At 41.5% G+C, this 18,292-nt stretch overlaps 1 protein-coding gene across 4 annotated transcripts in view; it reads left to right on the top strand.

Moving 5' to 3' along the window:
• Positions 1-18,292, top strand: part of adcy7 (adenylate cyclase 7) — a 59,966-nt gene that overhangs the window by 39,978 nt on the left and 1,696 nt on the right. For 2 of the 4 annotated variants that reach the window (XM_035154860.2, XM_035154942.2), the window contains exons 6-26: positions 683-843; positions 2,958-3,069; positions 3,278-3,405; positions 3,715-3,873; positions 4,086-4,218; positions 5,136-5,324; positions 6,043-6,086; positions 8,561-8,620; positions 9,494-9,571; positions 10,104-10,173; positions 10,449-10,546; positions 10,797-10,881; positions 12,304-12,441; positions 12,598-12,684; positions 13,103-13,299; positions 13,623-13,734; positions 14,031-14,189; positions 14,878-15,024; positions 15,258-15,365; positions 15,896-16,010; positions 17,418-17,542. In XM_035154860.2, coding sequence (XP_035010751.1) covers positions 683-843; positions 2,958-3,069; positions 3,278-3,405; positions 3,715-3,873; positions 4,086-4,218; positions 5,136-5,324; positions 6,043-6,086; positions 8,561-8,620; positions 9,494-9,571; positions 10,104-10,173; positions 10,449-10,546; positions 10,797-10,881; positions 12,304-12,441; positions 12,598-12,684; positions 13,103-13,299; positions 13,623-13,734; positions 14,031-14,189; positions 14,878-15,024; positions 15,258-15,365; positions 15,896-16,010; positions 17,418-17,542 — 2,505 coding nt within the window. The remainder of the gene's footprint in view (positions 1-682; positions 844-2,957; positions 3,070-3,277; positions 3,406-3,714; positions 3,874-4,085; positions 4,219-5,135; positions 5,325-6,042; positions 6,087-8,560; positions 8,621-9,493; positions 9,572-10,103; positions 10,174-10,448; positions 10,547-10,796; positions 10,882-12,303; positions 12,442-12,597; positions 12,685-13,102; positions 13,300-13,622; positions 13,735-14,030; positions 14,190-14,877; positions 15,025-15,257; positions 15,366-15,895; positions 16,011-17,417; positions 17,543-18,292) is intronic. The other 2 variants (XM_035155030.2, XM_035155115.2) reach the window with 2 other exon arrangements.

The following is an 18,292-nucleotide window of genomic DNA, read 5'->3' as shown; positions in this document are numbered from 1 at the left end:
CCACCTACTCTTCCACTCAGCAGCTTGAGGGTGTGGGGACAGTCCAGCATTACAAACAGAGCGAATACAGGTGCAGATAACAATCCAGAGTGATGATAGCATTGAAGAAGAGACAGAATTTAATTTGGTTCAGAAAATGATCTGATGAGTGTAATTTGCATGTTCTCCATGTGTCTGTCCACTGGAGACTCTAAATTGACCTTCGGTGTGAATGTGAGTGTGAATGGTGGTTTATCTCTCTATGTCGGCCCTGCTATTGTGTGTGGGTTCCTGTACTTATATCTTTGTGAGGACCATTTTAAGCATAGACCCTACAGAGTGAGGACATTTTTGGAAAGTGAGGACATTTTGACTAGTCCTCAGTCAGTGGGTTAAGACTTGGTTTTATGGTTAGGGTGGGAATTAGGTTAGAGTTAGGGTAAGGGTTAGGGTGAGGCATTTAATTTGGATGGTTATGGTAAGGGTAAGGGGCTAGGGAATGTACTATATCAATGAGTGTCCTCACTAAGATAGAAGTACAAATATGTGTTGGTATGTGTATGTGAGTGAGTGTGGACCAGGCTTTTATAACTCCTCACTGTACATTGAATACCATCAAATAACCAAAATATCCTGGCTCAGATGAATTATAGCTATGCAACTAATTGTGTTCTTGTGTATGTGTGTGTGTGTGTGTGTGCAGGAGAACCTGCTGCAGTCTGTGCTGCCCGTCTACATCTCCATGAAGATGAAGCTGGCGATCATGGAGCGCTTGCAGGACTGCAAAGACAAAGCAGAGCAACAGCGACTCGTCAAAGACAATAACTTCCACAGCCTTTATGTCAAGAGGCACGAGAATGTCAGGTAACTTGAAATACTGAAATAGCCATGGATACTTATTGATCATTATTCAGCCCTCGAGGCCTTATTTGAGCTTAGGTTGGGATAGTTAAAAAAACAAGAAGCATATTTTGCTGACAACTTCTCATAATGGTGGAGAATAGTATGCCTGTTTGTTTTCAAAGCAATGACCCAGTTACAGCTCTTTGTTTTACGAGGGTTTCATTAATTTAACAAGTGCTGACAGATATTGCGTCATCTTAAAGTGAACTTTGGCAGATGGCTCAACAGCATTTAATTTTTGGGGGATAAATGTCAGCAAGACAGTCTCTGCTTTACCACAATAAGGGAATTGTATCATACTGAGCAATAAGAATATATTGGAAACATACTTTTATTTGTATATTTTTCAGAATGATTTCATCCATTTTAAAAAGGCGATTTTCAGGCTTAAAATGCATAGACAGTATGAATTGATTTGACTTCTAATAGACCTGTGGTCTTTTCTAATCAAAAGGTAAAAGTAATGGCCACATGTGCTGCCATGTTTATTGAGGCCAGAGTAAGAAGGTGGTGAGTGATAGTCTGCGTCTCCGACCTATCTCTGTTATTACCTCAGTCGGACCTGTCATTAGCTGTGTTGTCTATCTCACGGAGCACCTGGCCGGTTTTAGTCAGACAGGGGAACAGTTTCGTTCAGGTGCCAGATCTTCGTCCCTCTGCTGGCCAACTGATGGGCAGCTGTACTCAGACCAGGCAGCAACCTTTAATCGGCCTCAGCTACATGCGGTGTGGCTCATTACCAGTTGATTTCATGTAGGGCTCTGTGGCTAAATTCAATCGCACACATAGATCTATGGATTCATGGTTGTTTTTTATCTGAGCCTGCTTTGAATGTTAAATATACGTAGTCTGAAATATTGCGAACCTATACTTGGGATTTTCCATCAATGTCACATTAAATTGATCCTTTCATGCTATAATTTATGTGCACAGCATTCGTCACACAATTGTTGACATTCCCTGTGGTTCAGCGTGATAAGCATGGCTTACAGAGAGGGTTAGAATTTCATTCCCCTCTGTGGCCATTCTCAGGCAGGGAGTCAGGTGTTGTGTGTGCATTGGGCTATTGCCAATCTTTTTCCATGTGGTGTCATGTCTGGTTCTTTCAGAGGTCAGATGAGATATTATTGGTACTAACTGGCAGCCTTAATCATGTCCAAGCTATGACTGAGCATTGAAGCAGACAGGCCTCTTAGTCAGTCACTGATCAGGTCCTTTGGAGGTTAATAATAGGAGGTAGACCAGGTGCTTTTTGCCTGAAAACCTACTTCTCAATTCAAGAACTGTAATGGTCATAATTGGTTGCAATGGGCAGACAAAGCTGTGCAGAGAAATGCTGCATTTTGACCCAAATTAAAGGATATAAATGGGATGACCCTTTCTATTCCAGTCAGGTCAGTTGTTTAGCTGCGCATTCAACAGTTGATTCATTGATTGAAAAAGCATCTGAATGGAATGAAGGAAGCAAGGGATGATCTCCCAACAAGCCCGGACATGTGAATAACAAAGAATTACCAACAGACGGAAGTGGCATGGATATATTACAGTTGTCCATTGTGTGGAACTCAAACCTGAGAGGTGAGGGTTTGTGCAGCAGGTAGAGGCAGGAGGAGATCAGATGTTTTTGTTGACAGCACATCAACACTGGCGACAGCCATTATCACCAAAAGCTCTTTTGACATCTTCATCTGTGTCTTCTAGGTGTTTGGCATTGCCTTTTCATCCTGAGTTACTTTTGTTACTCTTGCGTGTTAGAACCGTCATCATCCCCCTCACTCACCCACGTTGAATCACCCCTGCGAAAATCTCGTGCTGTGTTCTCACATGTGCTCTTTCAGACATTATCCAGAGTTCTGACAAGGGGCTGGCAGGAGAAATTCTGCAGAATGTCAGGAGATTATCTGGAGTTCAGCGCATGTCTGAAAGTGGCTATACTGATAATGTTTCGGTTTAATGTTGCAAACTGTATAAGTTGTTCCAGGTGATCTTATATAATGCAGACTTTAATTACTGGTCAGATCAGACATCTCTGTTCGTGTACATGTGTTTAACTCCCTGCTCTCTCTTTGCCTCAGTATTCTTTATGCTGACATTGTTGGCTTCACACGGTTGGCCAGTGACTGTTCCCCCAAGGAGTTGGTCATCATGCTGAATGAACTGTTTGGAAAATTTGACCAAATTGCCAAGGTGAGTTCTTCTGAATGTCTTTTGTCATTATTACAGATGACTAAGGCACTTCAGTCTCAGCTGTGCAAAAAACTGTTGGTGTATTGGACAGCTTCCATTTGTTGGCATGTCTTGTGTACACTCATACTCTGTCTAACTACTTACATACATTTGCAGACTTGTTGCATAAAACTGTATTTCCCCCTATTATTTTTGTCATTCCTTTTAGGAGAATGAATGCATGAGAATCAAGATCCTTGGAGATTGTTATTACTGTGTGTCAGGGCTGCCGGTCTCGCTGCCCAAACACGCCAAGAACTGTGTGAAAATGGGACTCGACATGTGTGAAGCCATCAAGTGAGTTTGTGCTCGCCATCCCTGTCTGCCTGTACCTAGGATTGCACATGCTGAAAAGGACTTGTACTTTTTAAGAATGTATTTTACTGGTAGGAAAGTCTGAGGAAATTCTGACAGCGCTTTGGTGGATGATGTGTTTAACCAGGTATTTAGACACAGAAACAACAGAGCTTCACATAGACAGAGATAGAAAGGTTAAAAGACCGGTCATCCTCAAACTGTGCCTTGAAGCTCTGGTCATCGTAAAGAAACAAACTTTACAATCAACAAACTAAGGAATTACTGCCAATTACTCTGAAACTCCTTCAGGCAGGTACGCGAGGCCACAGGAGTGGACATCAACATGAGAGTGGGCGTGCATTCAGGAAACGTGCTCTGCGGTGTCATTGGCCTACGCAAATGGCAGTTTGATGTGTGGTCGCATGATGTCACTCTGGCTAATCACATGGAGTCGGGAGGTCTTCCAGGGTAAGTGGTACAGTATTTCATTTGTGTCATAAATGTCATCACCACTTATACATATTCACAGTAAGTCACCATATTGCCTCACACAAGTTTAGGATGCCTGAGGCTCACACAACCTTAATGTTAATAACCCCCCTAATTACATAGTTATAACAAATGTCTCTCATAACCAATGTCAAGTATTTGATTGTTTCGTCTGCTCTTCACTCTGTAAGACGCGTCCACATCACAGAGGCGACTCTGAAGCACCTGAACAAGGCATATGAAGTGGAAGAGGGCAACGGCCACTTTAGAGATCCCTATCTAAAAGAGCCCAATATTCCCACCTACCTGGTCATCGATCCACGGGTGAGTTCTCAGTCCAGCTTCCTTGAAGATGCAAAGTGTGAGTTGAAGAATGTGAAATATGAAGTGTATGAAAACACTTCAGATACTGACGGGGTTCAGGGTGGCCGTGCCGGCAGTGTGTGAATGGTGTGTGTGATAGAAAACGTGCTGCGTGTAGAAGTGCTGTATGAATGTGTACGTGAATGGGTGAATTCGACTTGTGTTGTAAAGCGCGTGGTCGTTAAGACTGGAAAAGACCTATATAAATAGTCCATTCAAATTCAATCATTACATGTTTTCAGTTCATACTCATTTGTATTTTTTATTTTTATTTATTTATTGATTTGACAAGTTTTTGTTTTCTACATGTCAAAAATCCATTGTCTTTTTTTTGTTGTGGTCCACGTGCTTTAAGTTATGATTGATATTTCTACTGTAATATACCTACTGGACTTTTTCAAAAATCAATACCAGTATTGTGTTTTTTACCCACCTTACTGCATGGTTGCTATTGTTTTTTTTTTTCCCAAGCTGAATCATGCGGCATTAAAGCCAAAAGCCAATGTCGATTCCAAGATAGATACATTTTTCAAAATAAAAGTTTCATCCGGAGCTGTCCCCCATTATTGCAAATTAGATTTTCATATTGTACAGGAAATGTTCCTCATCGCTCGTTACAAATTTCAGCAGATTTAGTACATAAAACATTTGGATGACCCAGAACAACAGTTGTTCTCTTGCATGGATTTGGCTTTTCTATGGTTTGTTACCAAATTAATGGAAGCAAAGCCTAATTGATCTTAACTGGCCAAGTCTAACTTGCACATATGGACCCTTAAAATACCAGATGCATCGCAGGTTGGCATTTTGCATGGATTCCACAGATATGTACTCACTCTTAACAGTAAATGTAAAATGTCTTGTCTTTGTGTCTTAAGTCTAAGGACCCATCTCTGAACGCCCGCAGCGCGCCTAAACATCGTGTGAATGATGGTCTGAAGATGCGTGCGTCAGTGCGTATGACCCGTTACTTGGAATCCTGGGGGGCTGTCAAACCTTTTGCCCACCTGCAGAGCCCAGAGGGCTTCAGCCCAGACACTATCATCAATGGCAAGCCACGCAGCAAGGTGAGTGAATAGTCTTCTTATTGTTTGATTGAATGGCAACATACCGCATAGTAGCTTACACAATGAAGCATGGCGTCTGTGCTTATTAATCAGGACAAATTTCATAATATGAGATCAACTGGTAAACAACAGGTGTGTGTTACCCACTGCTGAAAATGTGCCTCTACACCTAATGGAAAATGTAGGGAAAGCTTTTGTTGACTTTTCTGAGCTGTTGGATGTTGTTTTGATTGATGTTCTGATGCATCCAACATTTGTAATACTATATTACTATAATACTATAATAAATGTTAGCTGTTCGAATCGCAGCATCTCGAAACAGCTGCACTAAATATGTATGTTTATGCAGAGTATTAGTGTTAGTGGAGGAAGAAGTTCTTAGAATTTTTTTTAACTAAAAGTAGCATTACAATAGTGTAGAAATACTTAAACGTTAAGTTTTGTAGAGTAGCATTATTAGCAGCAAAGTATGCTTAAAGTACCAAAAGTAAAAGTACTCCTTATGCAGAAGGACCCATTTCAGGCTAATGCGGAGTATTGATTGTGTTATTGGACGACAAATATTGATACACTGATGTGTATGTAACTCTTAATTGTTGGAGCTGGTAAATGTGGAGCTAGTTTAACTAACACTGCTGTAACAATACGTGAGAATTTTTGTCAATGATGACATTTTTTGTATCAATAATGTGAATCTGCACCAATCTTTGTTTTCCAGGACATCCCCCTGCGATCAGCCCACGGCTCAAAGATCACCGAGAGGTAAGACACTTCTCAGCTGTTGTATTGATATGTTAAGCCTCCATTTCGTGACTGTTTAAATTTTGCAGGTATATCAATTGTAACAGAGTCAGTCTGAAACTTGGCTGGGGTAAAGAGACAGAATGTGCTCTCACATAATCACCTTGGAAGTCAGCCCTTGTAATAACCCTGTTGCTCAACAGCATCTTGATGGCCATTGCTTTTGCAGGAACATGTGTCCGCCATCATCTTGCCCTGCCAAGATGTTTCCATCTGTTCAAATAATCTGAACTGGTCTCCATCACATTTTGGAGATCAAACCATTTTAATGCAATACAGTCAGTACATTTCTGCCAATGTTCAGATTCAAGATTCTACTTGTTATATTTGAGACTTTCTCTCTGGCTTGTTCTTTTTTACACTTTCATTTTAAACAATATTCAGGTAAGGGTCTAAAGCTGTTTGTAACAACCCATCTCTGAGCTGGTATACTTGAACACCATTTTTAAAAATGTTTTAGATTTAACAATTGCTGTCTCTGTTAAAATCCCCTGGCAGCTTAGGGTTACATTTTGCACAAGCAGGCTCATTACTTATCAATGATCAATGCATGATTTAATGACTTAATACAGAAAGCAGCACAATGCAATCTCCAAGCTCTTTATTGGAACACCTGTGCACCTGTTTATTTATGCAATTATCCAATCAGCCAATCACGTTGCAGCAGAGCAGTGGATAAAATCCAAGAGCTTTAGTCGATGTTCACATTAAACATCGAATCTGATCTCGGTGACTTCGGCCATGGCATGATTGTTCACACCAGTCAGAGTGTTTCTAAAACAGCTGATCTCCTGGGACAAAAAGGCCACAGTAGCTCAGATACCCACTGTTTAAAACTGTAGTGAGCAGGAAAACCTCTCAGAATGAACAACACATCAAACCTTGAACCACATGTGCGTACTCTCCTGTTGCTAAGAACAGAAATCTAGAGCTTCACTGGAGTGTTGAAGACTGAAAAATGTAGCGTGGTCTGATGAATGTAGATTTTGCGTCATGCCGATGGTCGGGTCAGGATTTGGTGTCGACAGCGTCAATCCATCAACCCAACCGGCCTCGTGTCCAAAGCTCAGGCTGATTGTGTAATATCATGACACACTTTTGGAAACTTGATACTAATACGAGATGTTGTTGATTACTTTTATCCCTTTATGGCCACAGTTTACCATCTTTATTATTTGATACTTCCAGCAAGAAAATGCTCAATGGCACCATCAGAAGTCTCAAACTGGTTTCATAAACATGACAATAACATGACAATGGGTCTCCTCAGTCACCAGATATGAATCCAACAGACCCTTTGGGATGTGGTAGAGCAGGAGATTGGCAGCTTGGATGTGCAGCTGACAAATCTGCAATAATGATGTGATGTCAATATAGTCATCAATGCGGTGAAGAATGTTCTGAGAGCAAATTATCAGTTAGTTCCTAATAAAGTGCTTGGTGGTTATAAATTACCAAATCACTGCACGTATAATTACATAAGGTTATTACCTCTGCCAAAGAGGTTATGCTTCCATCAACATTTATTTGTTTATCTGTTAGTTAGGAGCATTACACAAAAAGCTACTGGAGAGATTTCTACAAAACTTGCTGGGAGTATATGGTATGGGTCAGGGAAGAACCCTTTAAATGTCGGTATGGATCAGGATCAGGAGGCGGACACAGGGATTTTTTTCTCTCTCTTTAACATTTCAAGATAGGCGTTAGCCTTGGCAGAGGTATGCATTCTTAGATTGCCCTAGTTTAATGTGTCGTTGTCATTACGAAGCAGTTGAAACCACAGGAAACATAACAGAGGATGTAATCTTAATACTAGGTGAAATAGCTCCTAAAATCAAATGTTGAGATTATTTGTCCATGTCCCCAAATCAAAAGGAATGTCACACACGTAACACTTTCACTGACAGATTGTCGCCACTGAGCAGCTGCTTAGTGTAGCTGTATATTGTCGCTCCTTAAGAGTGGTGAGAGGGCTGAGCTCGATGAAGAGGCCCTCCATAAGTCTGGCACAGGCAGCGAGCGCACAGACAAATATGTAAAGTGTAGCTACTGATTATTGAGAAGGACTCACCTACACAAACAGTGTGGGCTGGAGTAATGTGATTAGAACAGATAAGTGTGGGCCTAAAAGCACAAGCATTCCACACTAGGAAAGTGGAACGTTTGTTTTACGGCAGAAATTGTTAATTTCATTCACTGTAGCAGAAGCAGCAGCTGCTGAACACGTCTGAGGCTGAAGTGAGAGTGAAATGAGATGCATCCTCTTAAGCTTCATGACAATACAGAGCAAAATATGTGTAGTTCTGTGGTTAAATGTAAAAGTTGTGAGTGGGCAACACCCGTTCACGTGCCTATATCAAACTGTTTCATATAGATTTATATAGATTTTGTTTATGATGATTTTGTGTTAATGTTTCACTGTTGGGCCCTGGCAGCTTTGATGAGTCTCTAGAGGAACCTTTCTCCTTGCCTGCATCTCCGTTCAGCAGCTATAAGTGAGTGGGGCCCTCATGGCCCGCAAGGTCCCTCAGTGCAGTAGTTCTTTACCTTGTGGCGCCCTGAAACTAAATGAATATATGCTTGCTCAAAGCCACTTGTCTAAAAGATGGTGAGCTTTCACATCATGTAGAAAATTCTTACATTTTCCTCTTTTTCATATTATGATCATTTTTTGTGGGAAACGAGGCTGAAATGGCAAATTTATCACAGTCATTTTAAAGTCAGAACACACCAATTCTACCGGAAACTCCAATAAAACAAATATAATTCTTGACTCCCCCAAATAAAATCTATATGGTGTTTTGTCCTCCAGGGTGAGAACTACTGCTGTAGCGGAGAGCCTTGCCGTCCCAACACTAACCTGAACAGTGATATCACACTGTTCATCTCTCATCGTTTCTCAATGCCACCTCTTCCTAACAGGGCATCGTGTGATCTGAAATGCCATCAGAAAACGCTGTAACTCCAGTAGACTGACATGCTGCTATTAACACTGATCACTGACTGGGGCTTGTGTGTGTCTGGGTCTGTGCGTCTGTGGTGAGTGTTTCCTTCCTGATTAGAGTAGGGGGTTTCCAAGCAGAGGCACGGCAGAAACACTCCCTCTGAATCCCCACAGAGATCATCTAACACACAGCGTTCTGCATCCGGCACACTCCTTCCACATAACTCACTCACAGGCACAACCGTTATTTCTCCCACTAATGCTCAGAATGGCATTAACCAAGTTGCCTCCCAGCACAGCTAAACAGGACCTGAGTAACCTGCATGACCTAATCTGGTTTTCCAGCATCAGTTCCTATCAGCCTGAGTGTCTCAGTGTCTGTCCGTCTGCCTGGTCCTAATTGTCTGTGTGCTTTCCGCTGCAGGAACAAATCCCAGAAGAGTAAGTTTGATGAGGAGCTGCACAATGAGATGACCACGACCATAGATGAGCTCAGCAGCAAGTAGGTTCATCTTTACTATAAAGCTTGCCTTTCAATGATCAAGCAGGTGTTTGATTGATAATGGGATATGCTGTAAAATAAAACTGATGGTTTGCAGAGTCAGACATTAATAACTATGTTTTTCCATTCAGCGCCATCATCAGGTCGAAATTCAAAATTGTCCAATATGACCAATTACCAGCTAAATTAATGGCATTCCCATCAGCTTCAGCTCTATGTGTGTACTGCTAGTTAGTAAATGTTAGCATGCTAAAGCTTTGAGCTAAGATGGGCATCATAGTAAATATTACATCTGCTAACAGCCTATCAGCCTGTTAGCATTTTCATTGGGAGCCTGTAGGATGCTGATGTTAGCATTTAGCTTTGTTTGTCTGTACAGGATGCAGTGACATTTTCCCTGTAAAATAGTATGGAGTATAGTATCTTTTGAAACTTAGGGTCAGAGCAATCTATTCTTTCTTCCTTTTTATTTCTTCCTTCCTTTCCGTATTACTTCTTACATAATTCCCTCCCTCCTCTCTCCCTCTCTCAGGCAGTGGTCTAAGACTGAGGAGAGTAGCAGTTTAGCTCTGTGGTTTCCAAAGAAAGATCTGGAAAAGCAGGTTAGTTTGACATTTAGCTCATTGAAAACATCAGGCTGCAAGTATTTGGAACGATGTGAACTCTCACAATTTGGGAACCATGTTTAAAAAGGGCTGTGTCTCATACATGAACCTCCTACATTAAAACTGAGATGTGGCACTTTATCGCAGTATCTATTATCCACAGAGACTGAAAAACAAAAATGTCCAAATACTTATGGCCTGATGTATATTTCTACAATGTCATACACTTCACTTCATGCAGAAGTTCATGTGTGTACTGTGTTTCTTCTAAGTACCGAGCTCTGGATTTGCCGATGTTCAAACACTATGTTGGCTGCGCCACCTTCATCTTCCTCTGCATCTTTATGATTCAGCTGTTTGTCACAAAGGAGTGAGTATGACCAACTCATCTAGCATTATCAAAAAATATTTTCACAAAGGTGAACATTATTAACTTGCAGTGCAACTGGGACGAACGGACAGTTTGCATCTTTCTGCTTTTTCCCTGAGTTCTGCGATTTCGCCGAAACCATTTGTCACAAGACGTCTATTACTTCGAAAGCACAATGTGAAGATTATATGTGTCGTGATGTGGGAAAGGAAAAGACGATTTCTGACAAAATGGTTTTTATCTCCCTCAGTTGGCAGATGTTGGGAATGTCATTTGGAGTGTTGGTTTGTGTGCTGCTGCTGACGCTGGCCATCTGCTTCGCAGGTCACCTACAGGTCAGTGTGTTTAAAGTCTCATATTCAGATATTTAGGTGATTCACTCATAGACTTAGCTCCTCTCAGGCAGTTTGTGCTGGTTCATATTTGGGTTTATAGAAAGTGGAAAAGTAAGCCTCACAGTTATATCAACTCTTTCATACCTTCTTACAGTCGAACTGGATGCAGGTCAAAGGTCAGTGTGGGACGGTCGGCCTTTATTTCAGCAGCACTTATTAAAGTCTTGTATTATATGATGCTGACCTGGCCCTGACTTGCAATACAAGTGTTTTGCTGTCAAAGTGGTGTTGAATGAATTACATTTTTTGGGTTTAAGAAGAGGAAATTAAATGTGAAATTCTTCTGTAGTTTGAAGGCCACACAAGATAAACGCCATCAAATCTTCAGGAAGAAAATTATTTTCTTAACTTCCATTATGTGAGTTGGATTATCCAACAAGAAATGCACTGATGAAATGTTATTAAATGGAAAATGAAATAGACAAGAGACTGGGTTAGAGTTGCTGTTTCTATGATGAAGAATGAAAAATCTTAAAAACTGTACATACACATTGGTGTTTTTACAGTGTATTTGTTTTCAGGAGTGAGAGAACAAAACAATCAAGTTATCAAACATCCCTGGCAGCCGCACAAAAGAGGTTGATTGGTCAACTAGAATGTCACTCAGAGCACATACCTCCGTCTATCAAGCTGCCCCAAACTTCAAACACTCAAAGATATCAATCCCCTAAATATGCCAGTTTTTGTTTCTTCCCATCATGATCCATTAGTAATTCTCTGGGAAATTGGTGAAAACATCAAAAAAGCACCGTATCTCGCCTGGATCTACCTTCTGATCTAGATCCACTCCAAAATTGAATGTATTCTTCCCTGACCCATCCCGCATTCCAACACCAAGTTTTATAGTAATCAATCCAGTAGTTATGTGTAATCATGCTAACAAACTGTGTGTGTGTGTGTGTGTGTGTGTGTGTCTGTGTGTGTGTGTGTGTCTGTGTGTCTGTGTGTCTGTGTGTGTGTGTGTGTGTGTGTGTGTGTGTGTGTGTGTGGGGCGAAAGTGAAAAATTTTGGTAAAGGTAAAAAAGCACCTTAACAATTACTTGGCAAAGTGTGATGATGCCGTGTTCGGTGTCTGCGAAGGTGTTTGACTGTGCCAGGTTTAGCCAGTGTGTGAATGGAAACATGTCATGGAATCTGTCCCCTGCGTTCACAGGGCTGCAGCTTTCTATAGCTTAACCTACTGACCCCTGACATTCAGGCCTTGAGGCAGCGTTTTCTTCGCTCCGACAGATTCCTTCCCTGGAAATAGCCACCGTCACTCAGACATGATGTCTGGAGATTTACGACCGTGTCAGAGTCACATGCTCCTCGTCGTACCTGTTTGACCCCATCTCTCTCCTCACCTCTCTCTCACCTCTGCAGCGGGTGTTTCCTGAGAAGCTCTCGAGGTGCCAGTGGCTGCCAGCTGTGTCCGAGGCGGTGGTGAAGCGGCCGTGTGTGCGTCTCCCTCTGGCCACTATCACTACTACGGTCATCATCATCTTGGCAGTGTTCAACCTGGTAAGACTCCAATCACATGTTGAGAGGGTCATTATATAGTCTTCTATTTCTAGCTGTCCTACACTTCATAGCCACCATGCCAAACTTCAAAGCATGCGGTCCAGTGGATGACTGTCAGTCCGATCTTTTTTTATCCCCCTGCATTGCTTCGTCCAGAGACCTGTGACAGAAAATATGGCCGACCTGTGTCCCACAAATCGTTCCCATGAGCATGAATCAGACGGAGGCCTCTTCTACCTGCCTGTGAGTGACGGATTTGTTAATCCTAGGAAATAATTACATTTAACATTTCTTTATATTAGAGTGGATTAAATAGTATTTGCAAATAGTCCTGCTATGTGTTTAACGGAGAGCCAGAGGAGACGTGATGCCAGAAGAGTTTCTGGGCTTTGGCAAAGAGATACAGATCATACATGGATCACAACATCAGACACATCATAGAAATGTTCGCCATGCTCTATGTGGGTCCTGCTCACAGACTGTATATAAAGATAGATGTCATAATGGCATTTATGGATAGTGGCAGGAAGTGTAGACGTCGTCCATCTTTATTTACAGTGACAGTTGACGATTTTTCTCGCAGTGGGAAGTTGTGGAAAGTTTATTTCTGGTATTTGTCTCAGGTCTAATTCTAAATCCTGTCCCTCTTCCTCTCCTTCAGTACTCTGTATACTGCTGTATCCTGTCCCTCATTGCATGTGGAGTCTTCCTGCGGGTGAGCTTTGAGCTCAAAGTGCTCTTCCTCACCCTGGCCTCCACAGTATATTACATCCTCATCCTCAGCACCAAGAGTGAACTCTTTTTGGCCTATGGAAATGTCCTCTACGCTCAGACCAATAGCAGCTGGAACTGCAGCAGGTAGGATTCAGTATGAAAAGAAAATGCTGTCTGGTAGTTTGCTTTTATTTTATTTTTGAAAACCTTTAACTGTGACTGTTCGGCACAAGAACATAAGCCCTGAATAGATCAACTATTTCAAACAAAGAAATTATGCTATTATGTAACTTAACTGAAGTATAATGAAAATGAATTGGTGGAATAATAAATAACCTGTGAGTGCATGTGGTAATAGTCTTTCTACCTTGTAAAGACATTGCTGTTCCATTTACTTTGAGTGATTGTGTGTGAAATGTGTAATTCAGAGTCACGTCCAGGTATAAATGTTTGTTCTTGTTCGACAGCAGAGACGATGAATCCATCCTGAGGTGGATCGGGCTGGTGAAACACCCGCAGGTGATGAGCTGCATATACATCACCCTGTTCCTGGTGACCATGCTCATCATCTCACAACAGGTAATGACGCTCTCGGCTTCTTTCTTTCATTTCAATTATACGAACTGAAATCCTGTTAATTTATATAAATAGGAGCATGTTTAGATTTATAACCTGTTAAGTAAAACTTGTCATGACATCACCTCTTACATATCCTTCTGTCCCTGTTGTTCACCAGTTATTAACTGATAAAAAGTACTAAAGCTCTGGAAATGAATAAATCATTTCACTGCAAATAGAATATAATTCCCATTAACATAGTTATTAAGTTATTGGTTTCTTTATTGCTCTAACCGCACTGTGTTCATGTCTCCTAGAACGAGTCCTGCTTCCGTCAGGACTTCCTGCTGAAGTACAAGAACCACACAGAGCAGGACGAGATCGAGACCAGGGAGAACCTGAACCGCCTGCTGCTGGAGAACGTGCTGCCGGCCCATGTGGCGGCTCTGTTCGTCGGGGAGAATAAAAAGAACGAGGTGAGATGGCACCCAGTTGAAAACCTCAGTCCAGAAATACTATAATAACCATTGCCTGTTTATCTAAACCACAAGTAAGTTAACTCAAACGTTTTTAAATAATTGTTTGATCTATATACATTTTAGGTTGTGTCCAAAGTCCTAAAGGTTGTAGAGAAAAAAACATTTTTTTAATCTGCTCGATGTCATTTATCATATGATGTCAATTGATCAGGGATCATTTTATTAAAAAATATAATCTTGTAATAGATCGTCTCTCTTTGCGGAGATGTCTTGTAAAATGGTTCTTCAGACCATATTTTGTTCACTCACTCCGATCAGCTTCAAAGGTTAGTCATCTGGAGATACTCTGCCAAGTGTGTAAATCTCTCCATATGTTGTTGAGTTATTGTGTACATACACACACATGCTACACTAGTGTGAAGGGGCACAAAAGATAGAAGATGTTTTATTCATATTTTTAAATGGAGTGTCTCCTGTGATGTTTGGGTGTTTTCAAAATGTTGTGAAACTTTTTAGATGTGAGGTAAAATTCTTATTATTATCTTAAGAATTCAGCCCAAAACTGGGATTTGTGAAAATAGCAGTGAACAATCTTGAACTTGTATCAAGGCCAAACAATCCTATTTTCCCTCGTGGCAAAACTATTAACACCTCGTTTCTTTTTATTTTGCATCTCACCCAACAGGACCTCTATTACAAGTCCTATGACTGTGTGTGTGTGATGTTTGCCTCGGTACCGGATTTCAAAGAGTTTTACACCGAGTGTGATATCAACAAGGAGGGCCTGGAGTGTCTCAGGCTGCTCAACGAGATCATCGCCGACTTTGACGAGGTCAGGAAGACAAAGAAGGAAAAACTCCCTCTTTCATCCTCATCCTTTAATTCTTTAGCACGTACTTCTCCTCCAGTTCCAAATGTTAACCATGTGGACATCGTGTTCAAACAGTACAGTGTAATTATCGAGCTAAATCCCCACTGTGTGAAGTGCCAGCAGGAACAAGGACTGTAAATGATGAAGTTCCCACATGCACACATCACTCATTTTGCTTTCCTCTGACCCGACAGCTGCTGTCCAAGCCAAAGTTCAGCGGTGTGGAGAAGATCAAGACAATTGGCAGCACTTATATGGCGGCTGCTGGGCTTAGTGGGACGCCCGGTCAGGAGAACAATCAGGTGGAGTAGCTACTGCTTCGGACCAGGATCAGACCAGGGTCAGACCAGGATCAGACCAGGGTCGGACCAAGATCAGACCAGGGTCGGACCAGGGTCGGACCAGGGTCAGGGTTCCCACACATCCTTGAAAACCTTGACATTTATACATGTCATGGAATCAATCTGGAATTTGATTAAATTTACCAAATATCCTTGAAATAATCTTTATTGTCCTTTAAATATTTAATTGTATTTCAGCCCCTTACATCGATCGCCTATGTAAGGGGCTTCAATTCACCACTTTCCTAACTTTGCGTGAGAGGTGGCGTGCACATCTTCCAGACCCTGTTCTGACCCCCCTTCTGACTTAGGGGATAACATGGTCTATAGTGCCAGCTGGTCAGTTCTGGATAGCTCCTGCAAAATGATGGGAACCCTGAGGATCAGATTGGTTTCTGTCAAGTGTTTTCTCAGCAAGCCTTCAACGCACTTTTTGACCTGTTAAAACTTGAAGTAGTCCCATTGACGTGACTCTGCCGCTGTTGTTTCAGGACAAAGAGAGACAACAGGCCCAGATAGGGAACATGGTGGAGTTCGCCATCGCTCTGATTGGCAAGTTGGACGGCATCAACAGACATTCCTTCAATAGCTTCAGGCTTCGTGTGGGTGAGTGTGCTCAGCTGCTTTTGGCACAAACCTTTCACTCACTGAATACTGCGCTGCACTGTGTGCAGCTCTGTGTGCAGCTCTGTTATGACATAATAACCCTGTTTGTACTCTGCATGATTGGCATTAATGCTGCGTCCATGAAATGAGAGATGCTCACATTCAGGTCGGCACTAAAAGCATCTTATCTGAGTGAAGCCATCTTTACGAGCTCGTGTGCTGTAACCTCTGACAGAACTGTGTGCTGTCTGCTTTGTGGTCAGTTGAGGAGAAATGACTGTGGAGACGTTAAGAGCATTAAATAATAGATTAAGTAAATTATATAATCAAAGCAGGAGATAAAGACCACACTGTCGTCCTGACTCAGTTATTCTTCGACAGTTGATTCTGAGCAGAGAAAGGTTTTGCTTCAAACATTTACATTTCTTTGGTGATAAAAACACAACATGAAACATAAACACTGAAATGTCACAGTGAGAGGTTCAGAGTTCTGTCACCATCAGCTGCTGTGTCTGAACACTGACTCTGAAACAGAATACTCTCACTGCTGCTCTTGAAATTTAAAAGCAGTGGTAGTGTTTGGCTCCTACCTATAAATGATGACATCATCATCATCCCCCCCTGCTCTGAGTGGACTCATTGATGTTATTTGACTTACAGCTAAATCCTGCCGCAGCTTTGGTGGAGGACTCCATTTATAGGGACACACACTGTTAATGGTGTCATATGCTTCTGCTCAGTTTTAACTCTCAAAACAATCAAACATGTTTAAAATTATTATTTTGTAAGAGAAATGTTTTGGTGACATACATAGGTTGTTATGTCTGTGTGTTGTAGTCCCTGGGAAAGACTGTGTCTGCCTGTAGTTTGAGAGATAATGGAGCGTATGGAGGGTTGATTCTCATCTAGGCTACTTCACCTTTGCTTCAATTATGTGGAATTATAATAATTAAATGTAATTAATGGACTGTGACTATGTCCCTTCATATCTGCCGTACTTGAATATAGGTCTTAAATTTAATTCATTAAGGTCTTAAACATTCTTCAAATTAGTTTGTTGAGTCCTGCAGAAAACCCGGCGCACACACACACAGAAACACATACAGGAAAACAACGAAGTCAATACTCTGCTTATGTTGATGCTGCGCGCAGGGTGAAAACTGTCCAACCCTTTTCATTTTATTACTTCAGTGTACCCTTCACAAAACACGGGTTCTTTTGCTGTTGTCAGTTTTGTCCTTGACAAAAATGAAATTACAAACCAACATTCTAGTAATGAATGAAAATGTTTCAACATCACCTCCTCTTTCTGAGCTGAGATGAATGTTTATGTGTATGCGCATGACATAATTTATCGTAAAACAGAGTCAGATTTGTGACCGCGTGGCCTCTGTGGTTTTTCCACAGGCATCAATCATGGCCCGGTAATCGCTGGAGTGATCGGGGCGAGGAAACCTCAGTACGACATCTGGGGCAACACGGTGAACGTAGCGAGCAGGATGGAGAGCACCGGGGAGCTCGGAAAGATCCAGGTACGTCCGGCTCAGTCCAACAAAGGCAAACAGCAATATTTCATTCAGAGCTGTGAAAGGTCAGAGTACACATAGTTGCGGCTCCAGAGCTTTGTTTGGTAAATGTCAACACAATCATGGCTAGATTCATAAAGATCCCGTTTCAGACTCTGCCCCACATCGGAGGTTCTTCATTCAGCTCAACAGAAAAAAAAACTGTTATAAGAATTTCTAATGAGATAAACATTTTATTTCCGTGCACTTTATGGCTGAATCACATTTATTTGTGGATTTGAAGAAATTCATGCTTTAACTTGAGAAACTACTTGAATGACTTTGATTTTGAAAAGCGCAGTGAGGAGGTATAACATATAATCTGTCTGTTTAGAAAGTGTTTGTTATTCAGAGTTTAAACAACAACACGCTTCACTCAGGAGCTAGAATCAGTTTTAAACTCAAAAGAAGCTAGAATGACGCAGTAGAGCACAAACCTTCACCAAGGACCAACACATTTCTACGAGCCTCATATTGTTCAGTAAAATACAGGAATTTTTTTGATTAGAAATTCACAAATGAATTCCTGGATCCACTCTTAGAGTGAATGGGTTCCTCCTTGGATAAAACCTCACCCTTCCACCGTAATAAGAAAAGTGGTTCAGTAGTTTTTGTATAACTCTGCTCAAGGACCTCCAAACAGCAATGAAAACATAACCTCCTTGACAGAGATAATAATGTTATGTTCATCATGATAGTTAGCGAAATCATCTGAGT

Source organism: Hippoglossus stenolepis, chromosome 1 (assembly GCF_022539355.2).
Source record: "Hippoglossus stenolepis isolate QCI-W04-F060 chromosome 1, HSTE1.2, whole genome shotgun sequence".
NCBI classification, from domain to species: domain Eukaryota; kingdom Metazoa; phylum Chordata; class Actinopteri; order Pleuronectiformes; family Pleuronectidae; genus Hippoglossus; species Hippoglossus stenolepis.
The sequence above is the reverse complement of the archived record's forward strand: the minus strand, read 5'-3'. Positions and strand labels throughout refer to the sequence as shown.